The 20,454-nt window shown below is 44.4% G+C and overlaps 4 protein-coding genes across 4 annotated transcripts; 2 read left to right on the top strand and 2 right to left on the bottom strand.

Annotated features, from left to right (window-relative positions):
• Positions 1 to 3,314: 3,314 nt before the first annotated feature.
• LOC133379386 (histone H2B 5-like) lies at positions 3,315 to 5,060 on the bottom strand. Its single transcript, XM_061614528.1, has one exon. It carries the CDS (start codon positions 3,750 to 3,752, stop codon positions 3,372 to 3,374), a length of 381 nt encoding a protein of 126 aa, XP_061470512.1. The 5' UTR covers positions 3,753 to 5,060; the 3' UTR covers positions 3,315 to 3,371.
• LOC133379385 (histone H2A type 2-B) lies at positions 4,131 to 4,844 on the top strand. The gene has a single exon (XM_061614527.1). The coding sequence runs from the start codon at positions 4,173 to 4,175 to the stop codon at positions 4,560 to 4,562; it is 390 nt and encodes a 129-aa protein (XP_061470511.1). The 5' UTR covers positions 4,131 to 4,172; the 3' UTR covers positions 4,563 to 4,844.
• Positions 5,061 to 5,154: 94 nt separating the features above from the next.
• LOC133379388 (histone H4) lies at positions 5,155 to 5,589 on the bottom strand. Its single transcript, XM_061614531.1, has one exon. It carries the CDS (start codon positions 5,533 to 5,535, stop codon positions 5,224 to 5,226), a length of 312 nt encoding a protein of 103 aa, XP_061470515.1. The 5' UTR covers positions 5,536 to 5,589; the 3' UTR covers positions 5,155 to 5,223.
• A 3,892-nt stretch (positions 5,590 to 9,481) lies between these two features.
• On the top strand, positions 9,482 to 10,560 carry LOC133379384 (histone H2A type 2-C). The gene has a single exon (XM_061614526.1). It carries the CDS (start codon positions 9,543 to 9,545, stop codon positions 9,930 to 9,932), a length of 390 nt encoding a protein of 129 aa, XP_061470510.1. The 5' UTR covers positions 9,482 to 9,542; the 3' UTR covers positions 9,933 to 10,560.
• The last annotated feature ends 9,894 nt before the right edge of the window (positions 10,561 to 20,454 follow it).

Genomic DNA, 20,454 nt, shown 5'->3' with positions numbered 1-20,454 from the left:
GGACAGAATATGGAGAAACTGACTGGTTCCCCATCGGAAAGGGTGTGAGACAGGAGTGTATTTTATCACCCTATTTATTTAATCTATATGCAGAACGTATACGGAAAGCGGGATTGGACCAAGATAAAGGAGGTGTGAAAATTGGAGGGAGAAATATCAATAATTTAAGATACGCAGACGATACCATACTACTAGCAGAAAGCAGTAATGATTTGAAATGAATGCTGATGAAAGTTAAAGAGGAAAGCACAAAAGCAGGACTACAGCTGAACGTCAAAAAGACTAAAGTAATGACAACAGAAGATTTATGTAACTTTACAGTTGACAATGAGGACATTGAACTTGTCAAGGATTATCAATACCTCGGCACAGTTATTAACCAAAATAGAGACAATAGTCAAGAAATCAGAAGAAGGCTAGGACTGGGGAGGGCAGCTGTGAGAGAACTAGGAAAGGTCCTCAAATGCAAACATGTATCACTGAACAATAAAGTCAGGATCATTCAGACCATGGTATTCCCGATCTCTATGTATGGATGTGAGAGTTGGACAGTGAAAAAGGCGGGTAAGAGAAAAATCAACTCATTTGAAATGTGGTGCTGGAGGAGAGCTTTGCGCATACCATGGACTGCGAAAAAGACAAATACCTGGGTGTTAGAACAAATTAAACCAGAACTGTCACTAGAAGCTAAAATGATGAAACTGAGGTTATCATACTTTGGACACATCATGAGAAGACATGATTCACTAGAAAAGACAGTAATGCTGGGAAAAACAACAGGGAGTAGAAAAAGAGGAACACCCAACAAGAGATGGATTTATTCCATAAAGGAAGCCACAGACTGAACTTACAAGATCTGAACAGGGTGGTTTATAACAAATGCTCTTGGAGGTCACTGATTCATAGGGTCGCCATATGTCGTAATCGACTTGAAGGCACATAACACACACACACACGCATCCATTCCCATCCATATGTCCCACTTATATTTCCCCCCTGGCCCTCAAACCATGGCGTGAAGGTTGTCCATGAGTCAAATGCACAATGAAGAGTCCTATCCATGACATATGATGCTGGGTGCGGAGCAGGTGAATACATGGTTGCAAAGGAACAATTGATGACAACAGGTGATTGCTCCATCTAGCTGAGTATTGTCTGCACAGACTGGCAGTGACTCCACAGCTTCTGGCAGGGGCCTCTTGCAGCCCTACCTGGAGATGCTGGGGATTGTTCTTTGGACCTTCAGCATTCAAAGCAGATGCTCTACCACTGAGCTACAGGCCTTTCCCAGAGCTTTACTTTTATCCAACAAAAATGAACTAAAAAAGAAACACATACAGACCCATGCCCTTATTTTAATCTGCAGTCCCCAGGAAAGCTCTTTCCAGTGGGGGGGGGCAGGGGCTGTATTTGTACTGCACCAATGTACATAGCACAATAAAAAGAATACTATTGTACTGTCATAGCTTTCAATTACATTTATTACCTTTTGTACTGTTCACAGGTCCACCTATTTTTTTGTACTATTTAGGAACTGTCTTCTTTGCCTTTGTACAATACAAAGAACAACACAAGTAGCAACATCCTGGGGCCTCAAGGAGTTTACAGGTTTTGACAGGGTAAAGCATTGCAGCAGCCTTCCTTAATCAGGACCCTCTTGAATCGATGTTGCTGAACTACAACTCCCATCATTCCTGACCACCGGCAATGCTAGCTGGGGATGATGGGAGTTAGAGTCCAACAACATCTGCAGGGCCCCAGGCTAGGGAAGGCTGCAGTAAGGCTCACAACCTCCTAAAAAGGGAAAGGAAGGTCCAAACGTGCACCTACCTGGGTGTTCCCACACAAGAAACCCATAAGGGAAGTGGGCAGTGGAGGCTGCTCTGTTAAGGCAAATGGGGCACTGCCCCACCAACCTCAGTCTGCCCTCAGCCAGACCCCACCTGCCTTCATATTTACAATCAGTCCAGGTGGGTAACCCTGCTTGTCGGCTTTCCTGTCCTCCTCAGTGTTGCCCTGGTAAAACTCAGCAGAAAAGAGGATGGGGACTAAACTACAGTTAGTTGGCTCAGCCTCTCATTGATTCCGACTCCAACTACTGTCTTCCGCCCCACCAGCCTCAATGGGCACCAGCCGCTGCTGGTAGTGGGGTCAGAGAAAGGCTTATACCTTCCCACGGGTCACTATATCTGCATGCTTGGGGGAGGGGAGGCCAGCCCCTATCAAGCCTGGAGAAGCAGCCCCTCTCGAACTTGGAAAAGGTAACAGAGCTAGGGGAAGAGAAGCAGCAAGCAACATGATGAAGGAAATACTGAGCTGGAAACCGTCCCCTGCGCCACAATAATAAGAGTGGCCACTGCAGACCAAATTTCAGTCAACTCTGTATTACTCTATATACCCATTAGGTGGTGGTATACAGAACGGCAAACAAGGGAGCTGCAAAACAGCAAGAGGACAGGAAGCGCGCTGCCCCTTTTATATCAATCATATTATATCTTCCTAATATGGAGGCAGCTTGCACTTGTTACATTGTGAGCTCCACCCCATGCCATTTTGCTAGTAATTATATTGAGGACCCTACACCAGTTTCTTTTTTCATCTAGCAAGGATCTCTGAAGCCCAGGGAAGTGACCCACAAGAGACTCGGATGAAAAACACCCATTGTCTCAAGGCTTCATTAGATTAAAGCCTCCTGCTGAGCCGATACTGTGATGAGTGCATCAGGAACTAAAAACAGTGAACACGTTCTCAATGACTAGGTCATTTCTGGTATATTTTCTCAAGTATTGATGAAGTGGATATAGGTTAAAAGGTGGTGTATTTATTTCCCCATCAATTTAAGGAATTCTGTGTTTTGCTCTGGCCTAAAATGTGTTGCAAGTGTTTTAACTAGCTGCATCATCTCCGCAGAATGTACTGCAGGCTGAAAAGTGCTTTATATCTAGGTCCCATTTATTTCAATCGCCATTTGTTTCAAATTGAGCAATATTTTAAAGAGGAGAGGGAAGAAAGCTCAGGCAACACTAATCTAAACCAGCCAATTTACAATAGGTTAAATTTCTGCGCATCAAAATGATACCTGTAAGAGCATAGATGCAAAACCATTTATGAAACTCTGATGTAATGGAGTGGGCGGGAAAAAGGAAATGTTGCATGAGTTTGATAGGTTGCAGCAGTAACAGAAGAGCTTAGACGCAGAAGATAACCTGGGAAAGATGCTTTTAAAATCAGTTTATTGAAGAAAGAACACCACTGTTCAAAGTAAAATACTGTAGTTTGGACACAGTGACTCTAGTTCTTTTATGAGAAAGTGGGTGGCTCTTAAAAGAGCCTTTGGGTTCTCGGTCGCCTTGTTCAGCAGCATAGTCTGCTTACTTGGAGCTGGTGTACTTGGTGACAGCCTTCGTGCCCTCCGAGACAGCATGCTTTGCCAATTCCCCAGGCAGTAAAAGACGCACAGCCGTCTGGATCTCCCGGGAAGTGATGGTGGAGCGCTTGTTGTAATGAGCCAAGCGAGAAGCCTCCCCAGCAATACGCTCAAAGATATCATTCACAAAAGAGTTCATGATACTCATCGCTTTGGAAGAGATGCCAGTATCAGGGTGAACCTGCTTCAGTACCTTGTAGACGTAGATGGAGTAACTCTCCTTCCTGCTCTTGCGGCGCTTCTTGTCTCCCTTCTTCTGGGTCTTAGTTACAGCCTTTTTTGACCCCTTTTTGGGAGCGGGAGCAGACTTAGCCGGCTCAGGCATCCTGGATGAAGACTCACTACTTTCCCTTTCAAGCAAAAAGAAAAAAACCAAGTGTGAAGAAGGCTAACTCATCTCACGCCTGTATTTATAGTCTCTCTATGCAAATGAAGGGTTCCAAAGCTTGACGTTTCTATTGGCTGAAGACAGCTTTTTTATATCGTCAGTAGTGCGCACGCACATGCAAATTAGAGTGCTGTCACCTCTGGGGTTTTATTGGATAGAAACTGCTCCTCCGATTCCAGTTGGTCACCTTTAGAAATAGTATTCTTATTGGCTCTAAAATGCTGGTGACAGATTTGACCAATCACTAATCATGCTTCCCTATGCAAGGAGGGAATAAAAGGCGCCGGTTGTTCTTTTTTTCTTAATTGCCATTTTATTTTTTCTTGTGTGTCTGAGTAGAGCTGAGTCAGGGCTGCGATGTCTGGTCGTGGCAAGCAAGGGGGTAAGGCAAGAGCCAAGGCTAAATCCCGATCATCCCGAGCTGGACTCCAGTTTCCTGTGGGCCGTGTCCACCGCCTTCTCCGTAAAGGGAATTACGCTGAGCGAGTTGGTGCTGGAGCCCCTGTATACTTGGCTGCAGTGTTGGAGTATCTTACAGCTGAAATACTGGAGTTGGCTGGCAATGCTGCCCGGGACAACAAGAAAACTAGGATAATCCCCCGTCATCTCCAGTTGGCGGTTCGTAACGATGAGGAATTGAACAAGCTGTTGGGAGGAGTCACTATTGCCCAGGGTGGGGTCTTGCCCAATATCCAGGCTGTGTTACTTCCTAAGAAGACTGAGAGCCACAAGCCCAAAGGCAAATGAAGAAAATTGTCCCCTGCCCCCTGCAACAAGAACATCTGTGTAACACAAAAAGGCTCTTTTAAGAGCCACCCACAAATTCAAAAAAAGTGCTGAAAGAATCAACTTCTACTGGTGATCATGTATGAATGGGTGTGATTTAAACTTCAGCACATGTGTCAGTGATGTAGCTTCTGAAAAAAGATTATGCTATCTGGTAAAATGTAAAAGCACTTGCCTGTGACACCTTATTTTACAGATGAGGGAGACTATAATGACTCCTTCTACCCAATGCACTAGAACTGTATGCCAGTTCATATACCCTTATGCGTGTGCTTAGCATGCTTCTTTACACATTTGATGATGCATCTCCAAAGAAAATAAAATGCTATCTATGCATGTGCCTAGTTTAAACCATGACAGGAATCAAAAGTAACTCAAGTCCTCACTAGTTTTAACATGGAAGGGTTCTGGTATCTGCTTTTCTTGAGACTAGGCAAAATGCACTTAACATTTAACAGCTGCAACAAAATAACTACAGTACATTTGCAAATAGCAGAAACTGAATACATAGCTAACTTGTAATAGCAAAAACAGCCCTTTGTTGAAAATGTAGGTGGCCCTTAAAAGGGCCTTTGGGTAGCTTTTTTAAACTGCTGAAAGTACTGATGCAGCTCAGGACAATTTAACCACCAAATCCGTACAAGGTACGGCCTTGGCGCTTCAAGGCATATACCACATCCATGGCGGTCACGGTCTTTCTCTTGGCGTGCTCGGTGTAAGTTACGGCATCCCTGATGACGTTCTCCAGGAAAACCTTCAGCACACCGCGAGTCTCCTCATAGATCAGCCCAGAGATACGCTTGACTCCTCCACGACGAGCTAAGCGGCGGATAGCAGGCTTAGTAATGCCCTGGATGTTATCCCGCAACACCTTGCGGTGGCGCTTAGCACCTCCTTTCCCAAGACCTTTCCCACCTTTTCCACGACCAGACATATTCACAGCTCTTCAAATATCAAAAACCTTTCGAATGGAAAAAGCCGCTGGCAGCCTCCCCTTATATAGTCTGATTGCAGACCTGAAGGAAAACTTCGACAAAAAAGTGGGAGGGGAAAACATTTAAGCACAATATGTGCAACAATGTTATAGGTCAATGTTATGGACACGTCTCCAATAAAACGCAGCAGTTTTTCAAAACAGCCAATGACAAAGCAGCAGCAAAAAAAATAACGGTGAGAGCGCGCCTTGGCGCTTTCCCCTTCGCTTGAGAAAGCACAGAAATGTATTCTTTTCATTGGGCTTTATGGCATGCAATTTCCCCCCTCTTCCCCTTCGCTAACCAGGTCACTGCTTTTCTATGAGATAATACAAGTCCAAGAATGCAACAAAGCCAATACCGTAGCAAATGCGATGAAGCTATTTACTTTTTCTCCGTATTTGCTACCAAATCGTAGGCTTCAGACTTTTCGTTCTCATACATTTTGGAAATCAGCTTGTGTATGTGAGAGAGACAGATTTAGGCAGTCTTACAATTACTGTATGAATTTCTAAGCCTGAAAGGTTGTAAATTTGGGGTTTTCCCATCTGTGCTTTTTCTGTGATGTAACAAAGAATACAGGCATTCCTCAAAAACGGGGTCAGGCACTTTCTGTTGGAAAAAGCAGTGTTTCCCCAGTACATCTCAGTCTTCCGCAGCAAACAGAACAAGAGAACATGGAATTAATTGGGGGGTGGCAGGCCACAAGCTTTACATAATCCTGCAATCTCAAAAGGATCTCAGATATCAAGGCTGGGGGAGGAGCATGCCTGGGTTTCGGAGAGCTGCTGCCCTTCCGAGGAGAGACAACAGTGAGCTTAGGTATCTGACTGTGTAAGACAGCCTCTTACTTTGCAAAACAGTATCCAAAATGTGTAAGTTAAACTGTATCCACGTGTAACCAGCCAACAACTCCAGTCCCCTTTAGACCTATTTCCTTGGCTATTAAGTGGCATTAGAAATGGCTACTTTGTTCTGAAATACAAACCCATCTGTGAAAAAATGAAATGACAGAAAAATAAAAATGAGATCCAACCAGAAGGTGCACCTAGGCCTGAAAAAGGGGTGGATCCACACTAAACAATTCAGTTAACACTTTGTTAAGAAATATCTCATATCATTAATAATATATATTCAGCAAATAATAGCGGTTGGTTCATTGTTTCAAATCTGATAAGTAAAACTGAGAAAAATGTTAGTTAGGAACTTATACTGGGAAGATTTGAACCCAAGACCACATTTTGTAGTGATGAATCTGGAATAACCAACGTAGGTGATATGACTTGGGCTGCAATCCTGTAAACAATGACCTGGGAGTAAGACTCATTGAACACAGTGGGATTTCCTGAGTAAACAAAGGAGCCCTGCTGGATCAGACTAAAGGTCCATCCAATCCAGAAGCCTATTCTCACAGTGGCCAACCAGAGAGAAGCCCAGAAACGGCATAAGTGCAACAGCATTCTCCTCACTTATGATTCCCAGCAACTGGTATCCAGAAGCATATTGCCTCAGACATGCATAGGATCACTCTGTTAGAATACTTTCAACCAATCATATTTATCCTACTAGATGCTGAGAAATCTACCTGTGATGGCTGTTTTGCCCATGCCCATGCCTGCCAGAAAGAAAGGTCTAGCATTGCCCTCTCTCAAATGTGCTATTTCACAGTATGCAAGGAGATCTCTCTGTGTAGGGGCACTGAAAATTTTGACCACTACCTGCAGTGGTATAGTCTATGCATATGAAGCTGTTTTATAATATCAGACCATTGGTTCATCTAGCCCAGCACCATCTCTTCTGAGAGGTGGAGGGTATTCCAAGGTCTTGTCTAGTAAACTTTCAAAATCTTTGCTCCTTTTAACTAAATATACCAGGGATTAGACGTGAGATCCTTTACAAAGGCAGCATGTGATTTACCATTGAACTACAGACCAGTTCTAAAATGTGGACAAGGACATGATGGACGAGGATTGGGTAACCTCCTTGATAGACTGTGGGAATGCTGTGATCAAGTGTAGTATCTTGACTTCAGCAAATCTTTTGATGAAGTGCCCATGATGTCTGATTAGCAAGCTAGCTAAATGTGGGCTGGATGGAACAACTGTCAGGTGGCTCCTCAGTTGGCTACAGAATCAGACTCAAAGAGTGCTTATCAATGGTTCCTTCTCAGACTGGGGGGAGGTAATGAGAGGGATACCACAGGGCTCAGTTGTAGGCTCAGCGCTCTTCTACATTTTTATTAATGACTTGGATTAGGAGGTGCAGGGAATGCTTATTAAATTTGTAGATGACACAAAATTGGGAGGGATAGCTAATACCCTGGAAGAGAGAAACAAAATTCGAAGTGATCTTGAAAGGCTGCAGCATTGTGCTGAAAACAAGAGGAGGGCAACTATGATGCTCAGGGGACTAGAAACATAGCCCTGTGAGGAGGGATGGGAAAAACTGGGCATGTTTAACCTTGAGTAGACAGAGGGGAGATATGATAGCACTCTTCAAGTACTTGAAAGGTTGCCACAGAGGAGGGCCAAGATCTCTTCTTGGGCATCCCAGAGTGCAGGACATGGAATAATGGGCTCAAGTTGCAGGAAGCCAGATTTCGACTGAACATCAGGAAAAACTTCCTAACTGTTAGAGTGGTATCACAATGGAACCAATGACCTATGGAGGTGGTGGGCTCTCAGACACTGGAGGCATTCAAGAGGCAGTTGGACAACCATCTGTCGGGAATGCTTTAAGTTGGGTTTTTGCACTGAGCAGGGAGACTCGATGGCCTTATAGGCCCCTTCCAACTTTATGATTCTGTGAGGATTGTCACTCATGGCATTTACCCGACAGTTCAATGAATATGAGAATGCTACAACACAGTCACCCTAATCAAAACTAATAGTACCCTACCTTGTTTCACTGGGAATCTGCAGCTTAAAGCCAGAGTAAGATCTAATCAGCTACAGGAACAGAATTGTACCTCTTCATTCAGAGTACTGCAGAAATCTAGTTTGATTGTGACCCCCCCTTTCCTGGGACACATACACTTAATACCACATTCCACCTGGCAGTTCTACCTGTATGCACCACAGAGCTTCTAGGCTCTAGCTATATCATCCTTATAGTTCCTTACATTTACAAACCACTTTTCCTCCAAGCTCAAGGTGGTATACCTGGTTCCTCATTTTATCCCAACAACCCTGTGAGGTGGATGAGGTTGAGAGGCAGTGACTGGTCCAAGGTCATGTAGTGAGCTTCAGGGCTGAGTGGGGATTTGAACTCCAGTCTCCCAGAACATTACACCAGTTCTCATTGAGCCAAGCTTCATCGCACATCCTAGTTCCCCATAGCTTACAAAATAATATTTGGCACATCTGTAATTGACTAGATGTCCGCGAGTCAAAAGCTGACACAAAAACTAGGGCAAAGCAAGAGACACACACACAGAGAGACGAAAGAAATAAGCGCTTCTCTGTCACAATTTAAATGATTTAGCTCTGGAGTTCCTGTAAAGTTAGCATATTTTAAAGTGTCACCCCCGCGGCTCACCAGAGCGCGCCACGCGCATGAAAAATATCCCCCACTGCTACCTCTATCAGGTATCTCAAAGTATGTATAAGGAAAGCGACTAGTCCATTCCATGTACAAACCTGCCCGAGCGAATACAAGCTCTGATGTTCCAAGTTCCCTATTGGCTGAGAGTGCTCCAGGAGCGTCCCTGTTGCGCGCGCACATGCAAATGATGGGTCTGTGATATCCCAGTTTCAATTGGATAAGAGCAACATCTCCTCCTGCGGTTGGTCAGGCTTAGAAATCTATTTTTCCATTGGTTGTAGGCTTTTGACGCCACAATTAACCAATCAGAAGTGTCACTTTCAAGGAACTCGGAAGGCATAAAGTGCCCTTGCTCGATTAGATCATAGTAGTTCGGTTATTTTGTACGTGTGGGAAGGCTGTTTTCAGAGTCAGTGACGGCATAATGTCTGGTCGTGGCAAGCAGGGAGGTAAAGCCAGAGCGAAGGCGAAATCTCGCTCATCTAGAGCTGGTCTCCAGTTCCCCGTTGGCCGTGTTCATCGTCTGCTCCGCAAGGGCAATTATGCTGAGCGCGTGGGGGCTGGGGCGCCAGTCTACTTGGCGGCCGTTTTGGAGTATTTGACCGCCGAAATCCTGGAGCTGGCTGGCAACGCGGCTCGGGACAACAAGAAGACGAGGATCATCCCTCGCCACTTGCAGCTGGCCATCCGCAACGACGAAGAGCTCAATAAACTTCTCGGCAAAGTGACGATCGCTCAAGGGGGTGTCCTGCCCAATATCCAGGCTGTCCTTTTGCCCAAGAAGACGGAAAGCCACAAAGCCAAAGGCAAGTGAGCCTGCTGTCCCTGGGCCCAGCAGGTCTCTCGCCAAACTGAATCAAAGGCTCTTTTAAGAGCCGCCCACAGTTTCTAGGATTGAGCTGGCAATCGCCTGATTGTTACAAGCTTTAACAATTCTTCTTGTTTTTCCTTTTGTGCTAGATCTAAGAAATGGGGACTAAACCAGCGTGAGGGCTTTTGCTCCTATGAGTTGGGATTTGCTATAATGTTGTACCTGTACTCTCAAAGCGTTGTTTTTCATTAACATTCTTTTACTGCTGATATTCAGGGTTCTCTAAGACGGCAGTTCTCTAAAGTTGTGTTTCAGAGCACCATGTGATGTTCCTATATATTAGTGTATATATGGTAAGTGCTGGTTGTTTAGAGTATACATGGTAAGTAGTGAAAGAGGAGGGGGAGTGAATGGGCAATAGAATGCTTGATGATTGGCTGAATGTTTAAAATGGCTGACAGTATAAATGAAAGGATGACAGGTAAATCTGGGTGAATGTGAGGTGGTAAATTGTGGAATCTGGGGGGAGAAAAGAAAGAGTGGATTGCTTGGTGGGGTTTAGAGAGTTGTTTACCAGGAGGGAGGTGGAGTTCGGATTAGTATTGAGTAAAACCATATGCTTATGTGCCTTAAGAAGAAATCTTGTTAATCTTGTTAGCTTTGTTATCTTTAATAAATACTTAATTTGGTTTACCAAAGGCCTGATCCTTGGCTGGGGTTTCACAGACCAGAAGGGAGGGTAAGGTAATGACCAAGGCTGAAGGGGAACTGTAACAAATGGTGGCAGCGGTGAAGAGAATAACAATACCAGTATTCAGAGTCTCTGGGAATACTAGTATTGGGACGTTACTGGTGGTTGCCTAGCAGGGGGATCTGTTGAGATCTGTGCTAGAGCGGGGAGAGAAATCATAAGAGAGAGCGGTCCGGACTGGTGGAGTCCCTGGTGGTGCCTAGAGACAGGCAGTAACCACGAGCAGGTAGGAACCTGACAGGGAGAGCCAGGGAAGGACGCATCACAGGTGGTGTCAGTAGCGGTGGGATACGAACAACAGAGAATCCAGATACGAACCAAAGAGAGTCCCAAAGACACGTGGTGACAAAGGAGACTACGTCACAGGTGTTGGCTGTAGCAGTGAGATACGAATACTAGACAATCCCTAATAGTTGTGTGGCAAACAGAAATAACAAAACAAGATTTCTTGTGAGAGTGACTGGCAAAGAAGAGTGTGTGGCAAAGAGTGAGTGAACTCAAACACCATGGCTGAATACATAAAAATGAAAAGAGAGGAGCTGGTGGAGAAGTGCTTAACATTCAATTTACCTCATGAGGGTAAAGGGGTAGATGAATTGAGGGTAGCACTTATAGGATTTGCAACTGCCCAGCAAAAACAACCTGTCAGAGAAGAGACCCCAGAAGGATATTTAAGCAATCCCGCTTATATAGAGTACTTGAGAAAGAAGTTGAGGATGGAAGGTGCAGAGAAGGAAAAACAGAGAGAGTTGGAAGCTGAGAGATTGAGGATGGAGGCTGAGGAAAAAGACAAGCAGAGAGAGTTGGAAGCTGAGAGATTGAGGATGGAGGCTGAGGAAAAAGATAAACAGCGGGAGTTGGAAGCTGAGAGATTGAGGATGGAAGGTGCAGAGAAGGAAACACAGAGGGAGTTGGAAATTGAGAGAATGAGATTGGGGTTTGAGGAGAGGGAGAAGCAACGAGCATTGGATGCTGAATTACAAGTAGAAAAGTTAAAATTTGATAGAGAGAAATTTCACTCTGAGGAGGCAAGGAAAGAGAGAGATGGAGCAAAAATAAAAATTACTCCAAAGGACTTTGCTGTCTATGAGCCTGGTCAAGATCCTCAAATTTACCTCAGCACCTTTGAAAAAGCAGCTCAGTTGTGGGGGCTACCTGAAGATAAATACATGCAGTATTTATCAAACCTGATTAAAGGGGAATTGGCTGAGGTATACCAATATTTCCCCTCAGACAAGCCCGTCACCTATGCTGAATTCAAAGAAGCAGTGTTTAAAAGATTCAGACTGGGGCCTGATTATTTTAGAAAGCTTTTCAGAAATTGCCAGATACAGACAGGGAGGTCTTTTGTGGAACTGGGAGCAAAGTTGATGGATATATTTGGAAAGTGGATGAGTAGTGCCAAAGCTCAGTCAGTGGAAGAGGTGAAAAGCCTCATGATACTGGATCAATTATACCATCAGTTACCACCAGAAATAAGGCTCCTGGTCAAAGACCGTTCCCCTACATCGGTGCAGGAGGCCGCAGAGATGGCGGATCACTTTGCCTCCAACAGAACTGGCTGGGTGGGGAAAACATCAAGAGAGTTTAAACCCAAACCATATAATGGTGGCAGAAAGGATGTGGTACCACAGCGAGTGAGTCCTCCATTAAAATCTGAAGGGCACAGGACACCCCAGAGTGGATCTGTGTACCCTAACATGGAGGAGAAATTATGCTACAAATGTGGTAGACCGGGGCACCTACGTTTTCAATGTGAGGTTGCCAACCCCATTAGTAATCCTGCTCAGACAAGGGCAGTGAAAACAGAGCCCAAGGCTTTAGAAACAGCGAAAAAGGTTCAGTTTTGCCAGATAAACTGGACAGAAGTAACAGACCTTGATTCAAGTCTGAGAGAGGAAGTGAGTGTACAAGGGGCAAATTATTGGGCATTGCTTGATATTGGTGCCGCTCAGACGTTACTGAGGCCAGATTTAATAAAATCTGAGGTAATATTACCTCAGGAAACTGTGACTATCCAAGGAGTGAGGGGTCAACCAGAAAGTTTGCCTGTGGCCCTGGTGGAAATGACTTGGAGAGGCTGAGAGGGCCGATATAAAGTAGGCATTAATGCCCAGCAACAAGAACCAGTAATACTGGGAAGGGATGTAATGGGCGCCCAATGAAAGATCTATGTAGTGACCAGACAGCAAATTGGCAGAGAAAAAGAAGCCATATTAAGGGGGGTTGAAACAAACAGGGTGGAATCTGTTAACCAGCCTCAGGTCACCATAGCAACCACTAGCAGGCCTGCTGAAGAAGACAAACTGTAAAGTGGTCTCTGGGGAAGAAGCAGAGCAATTCAGGGAAGAGTTGCATAAAGATATCAGTTTGAAGCAGGTAAAGGAACAAGCGCTGACCCAACAGATTCCTTTCACTGACAAACTGAGGAATCAAGTTGTGTGTGAGAATGGGATTTTATATAGACTGTGGATGCCTGCTGAGAGAAAGGATGAATGTGAACCAGTGAAACAAATGATGGAACTAGTGAAAGAGAATTTGAGTCATGCACAGGAGAAGCAAAGTTACTGGTATGACAGAACAGCCAGAGAACGTGTGTATGATGTGGGAGATATGGTTATGGCGTTCATACCCAGGAAACATGACAAATTACAGGCTAACTGGGAAGGACCATATACCATCAGAGAAAGGCTTGACACAGTGACATATGTAATCACCACAGACCAATTAAACAAAAGCAAAGTGGTTCATGTAAATATGTTGAAGCCTTACCATACCAGGGATGCACAGGTGTTGCAAGTTACCTTATTCCCTGAGGGAAGTGGGCCTGAACTTCCAGATTTGGTACAGGAAAGCAAAGACAAAGGAGGGGTAGATCAAGTGGAATGGTCCGAGGAGGTAGAGGAGGAAGTAAAAGAAGAGATTCTGAGAGTTTTGAAAACCTATAGGAATCTCTTTAGCAACAAACCTGGCTGAACCAGTATAGTTATACATTCCATTGATACTGGAGATCATGCCCCAATCAGATCTGTTCCGTACCGTGCGAATGGGAAAGTTTTGAATGAGATCAAAAAGAAGGTGGAAGATATGCTGGAATTAGGAGTGATCAGGGAATCCATCAGTCCCTGGGCCTCAAGTATTGTCCTGGTTCCGAAAAAAGATGGAACGACAAGGTTTTGCATTGATTATCGGCTCATCAATAAAATTACTGTCCCAGATGCGTATCCTATGCCTAGGGTAGACGCAATGTTAGAGTTATTGGGGGCAGCAACCATTATCTCTACACTAGATCTCTGTAAAGGATTTTGGCAAATGGAACTAGATGAGCAATCCAGAGCCAAAACTGCCTTCAGTACACCAGATGGGTTATATGAGTTTGTGACCTTACCCATGGGACTAAGGAACTCACCAAGTTCATTTCAGAGGCTAATCAATACTGTGTTGCGAGGCATGTCAGATTTTGCAGTGGCCTATATCGATGACGTGGCCATTTTTAGCAAGTCGGTCCCTGAGCATGTCCAACACCTGACAACAGTATTGGAGGCCTTAAGAAAAGCAGGCCTCACAATAAAAGCTAAGAAATGCCAGTTTGGACTAAAGGAAGTAATCTATTTAGGACATAAGGTGGGGAGTGGGAAAATCACCCCCTTATGGAGCAAGGTGGAGGCAATACAAGCGTGGCCGATCCCCTTAACCAAAAAAACAGTAAGGGCATTTCTGGGTATGGCTGGTTTTTATAGGAAGTTTGTGAGAAATTTTGGGGAAATAGCAACCCCCTTGCATGAATTGACCAAGAAGAAGTGTTCTGAGCGTGTGGTATGGACGGATGAATGTCAGAAGGCTTTTGATCTGCTGAAGCAAGCCTTGTGCCAAGGACCCATATTAATAGCACCAGACTATGAGAAACCATTCATCGTGGCTACAGATGCGTCGGACCTGGCGCTGGGAGTCATCTTGCTGCAGGAGAGAGAAGGCACCAGACATCCAGTGGCGTATCTGAGTCGCAAGCTGACGCCGAGGGAGAAAAACTATTCGTCGGTCCAGAAGGAGTGCCTAGCGGTCGTGTGGGGACTGAACAAGTTGCGCCCATACGTGTGGGGATGAAGATTCACAGTGACTACGGATCATCGGGCCTTGTTATGGTTGCAGACTATGAAAAACCATAACACTATGCTGCAGAGGTGGTCCTGGGCCCTACAGGACTATCAAGTGGACTTCCAGTTCATCAAAGGCAAGGACAATGTACTGGCCGATGAGTGGCTGGGACTGCAGTGACGTGACCAGACAGAGGAACAAAGAAAGACATTTTCCCCATAGAGACTTTTATTTGTTAACGCGACGTATAAATCCTGGAACAGGAATAATACTCTGCCGTTGTTTAAGGGGGGGGAAATGTGATGTTCCTATATATTAGTGTATATATGGTAAGTGCTGGCTGTTTAGAGTATACATGGTAAGTAGTGAAAGAGGAGGGGGAGTGAACGGGCAATAGAATGCTTGATGATTGGCTGAATGTTTAAAATGGCTGACAGTATAAATGAAAGGATGACAGGTAAATCTGGGTGAATGTGAGGTGGTAAATTGTGGAATCTGGGGGGAGAAGAGAAAGAGTGGATTGCTTGGTGGGGTTTAGAGAGTTGTTTACCAGGAGGGAGGTGGAGTTCGGATTAGTATTGAGTAAAACCATATGCTTATGTGCCTTAAGAAGAAATCTTGTTAATCTTGTTAATCTTGTTAGCTTTGTTATCTTTAATAAATACTTAATTTGGTTTACCAAAGGCCTGATCCTTGGCTGGGGTTTCACAGACCAGAAGGGAGGGTAAGGTAATGACCAAGGCTGAAGGGGAACTGTAACAAATGGTGGCAGCGGTGAAGAGAATAACAATACCAGTATTCAGAGTCTCTGGGAATACTAGTATTGGGACGTTACTGGTGGTTGCCTAGCAGGGGGATCTGTTGAGATCTGTGCTAGAGCGGGGAGAGAAATCATAAGAGAGAGCGGTCTGGACTGGTGGAGTCCCTGGTGGTGCCTAGAGACAGGCAGTAACCACGAGCAGGTAGGAACCTGACAGGGAGAGCCAGGGAAGGACGCATCACACACCACTTCTAGACTTAACTGACATATCACGATTTCTTTGGGTAGGCTTTAAGGGAGCTAGGTCAAAACATGCGTTATGCTGGGCTGTGGTACCTTGATGCTATAGACTTGTTTCTGTCAACTACATGGAATGGCATCCAAAGGTTTCGCTACTAGCACCAGTCTCCTGAAGTAAAAGTATTTTATGAGGAAGTGAGGTAGGTAGGGGTCTTATCCAAACCCTGAACCAGAAATGTGTGTGTAGAAAAAAAAGCTACTGATTTAGGTTTTCCAAAAGTTGCTTCTTCCCATAAATACAGGAAACAAAAATAGTTGTGGAGGTTGATATGTAGTAAGCAGCAAACCTTCCTCTACCATAGACATTTTCACCTTTTCCTGTCATTGGAATACTGTTTGTCAACTTTCTAGCTAGAGAAGCATTTAGGAAAATGTATTTAGGAAGAAGGAAAATTGGGTTGGGTTGCTGCCCCCCTTATGCTGGCAGGAATCCTGTGTATTTCACTAGTTACCCCCACTCTATAATATGTCTGATCCCCTTACTCAGATGGAGCTAGGTTAGCAGCCGCCGCCTTTGGAGTGTTCTTGACTTAACATCAAAATTACAATGTTGCGAGTTCTCCACAGGGATGTGTTTACACAGGTTATCCTATGCTTAAGGGTTGCGTCATGAATTTGAATAAGCATAAAAGATGTGAAGTCAGAGACACACCCATGCAACCAAACACAAAGGGGTCTTTTTGGAAATTGCCCTTGCACAAAGGAGCAGAAGAATATTTCACCTTTTACAAGGGAAAGGAGGTGCTGCTGACACTAGCCTAGAGAGACCTTTTATAAATTAATGAGAAAGCGAGGTGTTTGTGTGTATATTTTGTTTCCTGTAGCCTACTTTTTCTCCCTCTCTGGGAAAGCAGGCGATTTTGGGTTTAAAGTACAGCTGTTAATGAGCAACTGGTTTGGGGGCAAGGAAAATGGAAATGGACTGCCTTCACGTTAATCCTGACTTATGGCTACCCTATGAATAGGGCTTTCATGGTAAGCGGTATTCAGAAGTGGTTTACCATTGCCTTCCTTTGAGGTTGAGAGGCAGTGTCTGGCCCAAGGTCACCCAGTGAGCTTCACGGCTGTGTGGGGATTCAAACCCTGGTCTCCCAGGTTGTAGTCCAACACCTTAACCACTATGCCACACTAGCTCTCTGGGGGCGAGGAGGAACTGTAATAAAGGCATTCCACTGAGTTTAACCTGCTGGAGGCTGTATGACCAATAAAACGTCTACTAGCCTTACTTAACTGCTTTGTATTGAAATGGCCAAATGGGAATGAAGGGAAAGAAGCACAAACACTAATTCATCAAGCAAGAGGGCATCTTTTTATTGGAGCTGCTCTTCAAAATACAGGAAGCTACACTGAGGCATAAAGTCTACAACTGTAAAAATAAAAATACTGTTTGTCTTTCAGATTCGGTGATATTGGGTAAGCAGGTGCAAAAAGAGGTCAGGGGTTCTTGCACGGTTAAAATGGGTGGGGAGAAGATGCGCAGGGATGAGAGAAGCTGTACCATCACAAAAATCCCCTCTCCTGGACATCTGTTTTATCCTTTACCTCTGGTCACTATTCTTGACTTTTCTACTTCCATGGATATTTTGGGAGCACCTGACCTCTATATATAGTATGAGAAGCTGATGCGCATAGGTAGTCATGGGAAATGCATGAGTGGAGAATCCCACCCTTGATGCATCTTTGGAGCTTTACATATGCTCAAATTGTCCAATTCAGCCAGAGTAAAGTTCAGACAGAATATTTTTAAGACACACTGGAATCATTAGGGGCTAATTACCACTTAAATCTGTGGAACTGTCACTTGCAAAACAATTTTTTGCAAGTGCGGATGAACAATTGTGTAATGTGGCAGCACCAACACTTTAGAACTCCCTGCCCATTGATATCCGGCTGGCACCTTCATTTTACTTTTTTCGGTGCCTGCTAAACACTTTTTTTTTGTTTCAGCAAGCCTACCCAGGCAATCTTAGCGTGCAATATTAATAATTGTTTTAAAATAGCTGATTTTTTAATTTTTAAAATGTAACTTGTTTTTAATGTTTTAATGAATATTGTAGATTTTTTCAAGAAAGTGGTATATAACATTTGTTTAAATAACTAGTCTAGCTTTCTATAACCTGGTACCTTCCAGATGCTCTGGACTATAACTCCCATCATCCCACCTGGCTGGGGCTCATGGGAGTTGTAATCAAAAACATCTGGAAGGCACTTGAATCTTCTCTGTTAATGCTATTGGGGTACAAAACTATGCTTAGCTTTGGCTGAGTTATGTCCCCTGCCCTTATATATTTAATGAATCTCTCCAGTAGTGAAAAGCCAGGCTCACAGGGTTTCCCTACTTGGTCATAACATTTGGGACAATCAGCATTTCTCAGCCTAACCAACCTTGCAACATAGTTCGTAAGACTAAAATAGATACTCCTCCCACTGAGTTCCTTGGAGGAACTTTCTGGCACCCCTGCCCTAGGGCCCATTTGAGATAGCTGAAAATTAGAGACCCACCAGTCATGAAATAGAAGTGCAGGGCCAAAGTCAGTCACAACATGTTGCAGATGGAAGCAGAACTTCACATCATCAGCCAGCATTTACTGATAGCTAATCCACTTTTGGAAAATTTTACCACTGCATTTTCCTAGTGGCAAGGAGTTCCATAGCTCACCTTTCCTCAAGCCAAATACAGACATTTGCTCAAGAGTTATGACTCAGCCTCCCATCTTAGGCAGAATTTGCTGATGCAGAGTCTCTAAGTGGAGACAGATTTTTCTCTCCCCTACACATGCTTCTCAAAATGTTTTTACCCACCTTCTGTACTTTCTTCTTCTCCCATCCTCCTTTCACTTTCAACTTGTACTTTTTCACCTGTCCCCAAACTGCCTGTTTGTCACCCCTCCTCCCTGGTCCACTTTCATCTTCTTAGGATAGCTTTCTTCTCTTAACCCTTTCATTTCTATTTCCAAATTATTACTTTATTGCTAACTCCTCTGTCTCGTGGCCACCTTTACTCAGCATGCAGAAAAGTTGGCGCTCCCAAAAGCCTTTGATCCAACCAAAAGGCTATGGCATGGCTAGGGGGTGGGGCAGGCAAGTGAGAAGGCACTGGGCGGCCTGTGGCACTGAGGCCAAGGCCTGTTTGCAAAACACTGTGGTAGAGAGCTGCTTGCCCCAACCTAAATTTTACAGTGTGGGGTCAGAGGATGGCTAAGGCATCCTCGCAGCCCTAATGCTTCCCCCCTCCAGAATACTTAGAATTAGGTGTTGGGGCTCATGCAGGTCAGCTCTTTGTCTTCCTCTGCCCTTCATTTCTCTTTTTGTTTTCAGTTGACACACAACTGTTCTATGACCCAAACTGCGCTCAGCCATAGACTTCATTGATAGACTCACAGTCTTATCTGCTTGATTTCTGTAGACCAGGGCTGAGGAACTGATGGTCCTTCAGATGTTGCTGGACTCCCATCAGCCTCAGCCAGCACAACCCAATGGTCAGAGAGGAAGGGAGTTGTAGTCCAGCAACTCTTGAGGGCTGTGGGCTCTCAATTCCTGCTTTAGACCTTTTATCTGTCTCTCGCTGGCAGTCTTTCCCAGTCTGGTACCCTTCAGATGTTGCTGGACTACAACTCTCTTCATCTCTGATCATTGCCCATGCTGTCTGGGGCTGATGGGAGTTGGAATCCAACAACATCGGGAGGGCACCAATTTAGGGAAGACTTCTCTGTAGGCTTAACTGCCACCAGCATTCTGTAAGTTCATAGGTTCTTTTCAGCCAGTTCTGGATTTTTTTAAAATGTAATTTTTTTTCTGTTCACAGTCCTATGCACTTCTGCATACTTAGGTAGGGCATCCTCTGAATATGTAGATCCCACTACTTTATTTTTTCGTTGCCACATTTTTTTTTTGCTTTCCACCTGGCATGTACTCAGCCACTTGAATTTGTTACTAGAGACAATGATAATATACTTAAGCTGCAATCCTAACACCACTTTCCTGTGAGTACGATTGGACGTACTTCTGAGTAGACATAGTTAGGCTTGTGCTGTTAGTATTTATATCATATCAGACATTCTCAAAAGTCATCACATGTATCATTCTTAGTTAGCCAGCCCTGCACAACATATGGTATCAAGAGGTGGCTAAACCTTTAAAGCAGGAAGCCATGACCTGTGGGCTAAACCTGGCCCTCCAGGGGTTCAAATTGGGCCTGCAAAGCCATTTCCCCCAAACCTGATGTATGTGATGTTAGGTGTAGGTCTGGTAGGGACACAACTACCAGTGTGCAATCAACCTGATGGGTGGCAGAGCTAAAGCCTGTTGGATCACCTGTGCAAGCGACCTGCTTTAGAATCTAAAGAGACCTCAGGTAGGAGGCTGAAACCTGAAGTTCTCTAATGTATGTATACTAACCTTGGAAGTAATCTCTAAAATCCCATAGTGTTGCTGTTCCCATGCGGTAGAACACTCTTCCAGCAGAGATTTGGCAGCCGTCCTTGCTTGGGATTTTCAGGCATCTCTTGAAGACTTTTTAAAATGCCAACTGGCCTATGCAGTTGTTTAAAATCTTTTTGAATAGCCAGTCATTTTAATGATTGTTCTGTACTGTTAATTTTTTAAAAAATGTTTTCATA

Source organism: Rhineura floridana, chromosome 3 (assembly GCF_030035675.1).
Source record: "Rhineura floridana isolate rRhiFlo1 chromosome 3, rRhiFlo1.hap2, whole genome shotgun sequence".
Classification (NCBI taxonomy): domain Eukaryota; kingdom Metazoa; phylum Chordata; class Lepidosauria; order Squamata; family Rhineuridae; genus Rhineura; species Rhineura floridana.
Note: the sequence above shows the minus strand (reverse complement) of the source record. Positions and strands in the feature narration are given on the sequence as shown.

What these genes read in the sequence shown, in the direction of transcription:
- LOC133379386 (XM_061614528.1), bottom strand. Translation starts at nt 3,752, where the DNA reads ATGCCTGAGCCGGCTAAGTCTGCTCCCGCTCCCAAAAAGGGGTCAAAA.
- LOC133379385 (XM_061614527.1), top strand. Translation starts at nt 4,173, where the DNA reads ATGTCTGGTCGTGGCAAGCAAGGGGGTAAGGCAAGAGCCAAGGCTAAA.
- LOC133379388 (XM_061614531.1), bottom strand. Translation starts at nt 5,535, where the DNA reads ATGTCTGGTCGTGGAAAAGGTGGGAAAGGTCTTGGGAAAGGAGGTGCT.
- LOC133379384 (XM_061614526.1), top strand. Translation starts at nt 9,543, where the DNA reads ATGTCTGGTCGTGGCAAGCAGGGAGGTAAAGCCAGAGCGAAGGCGAAA.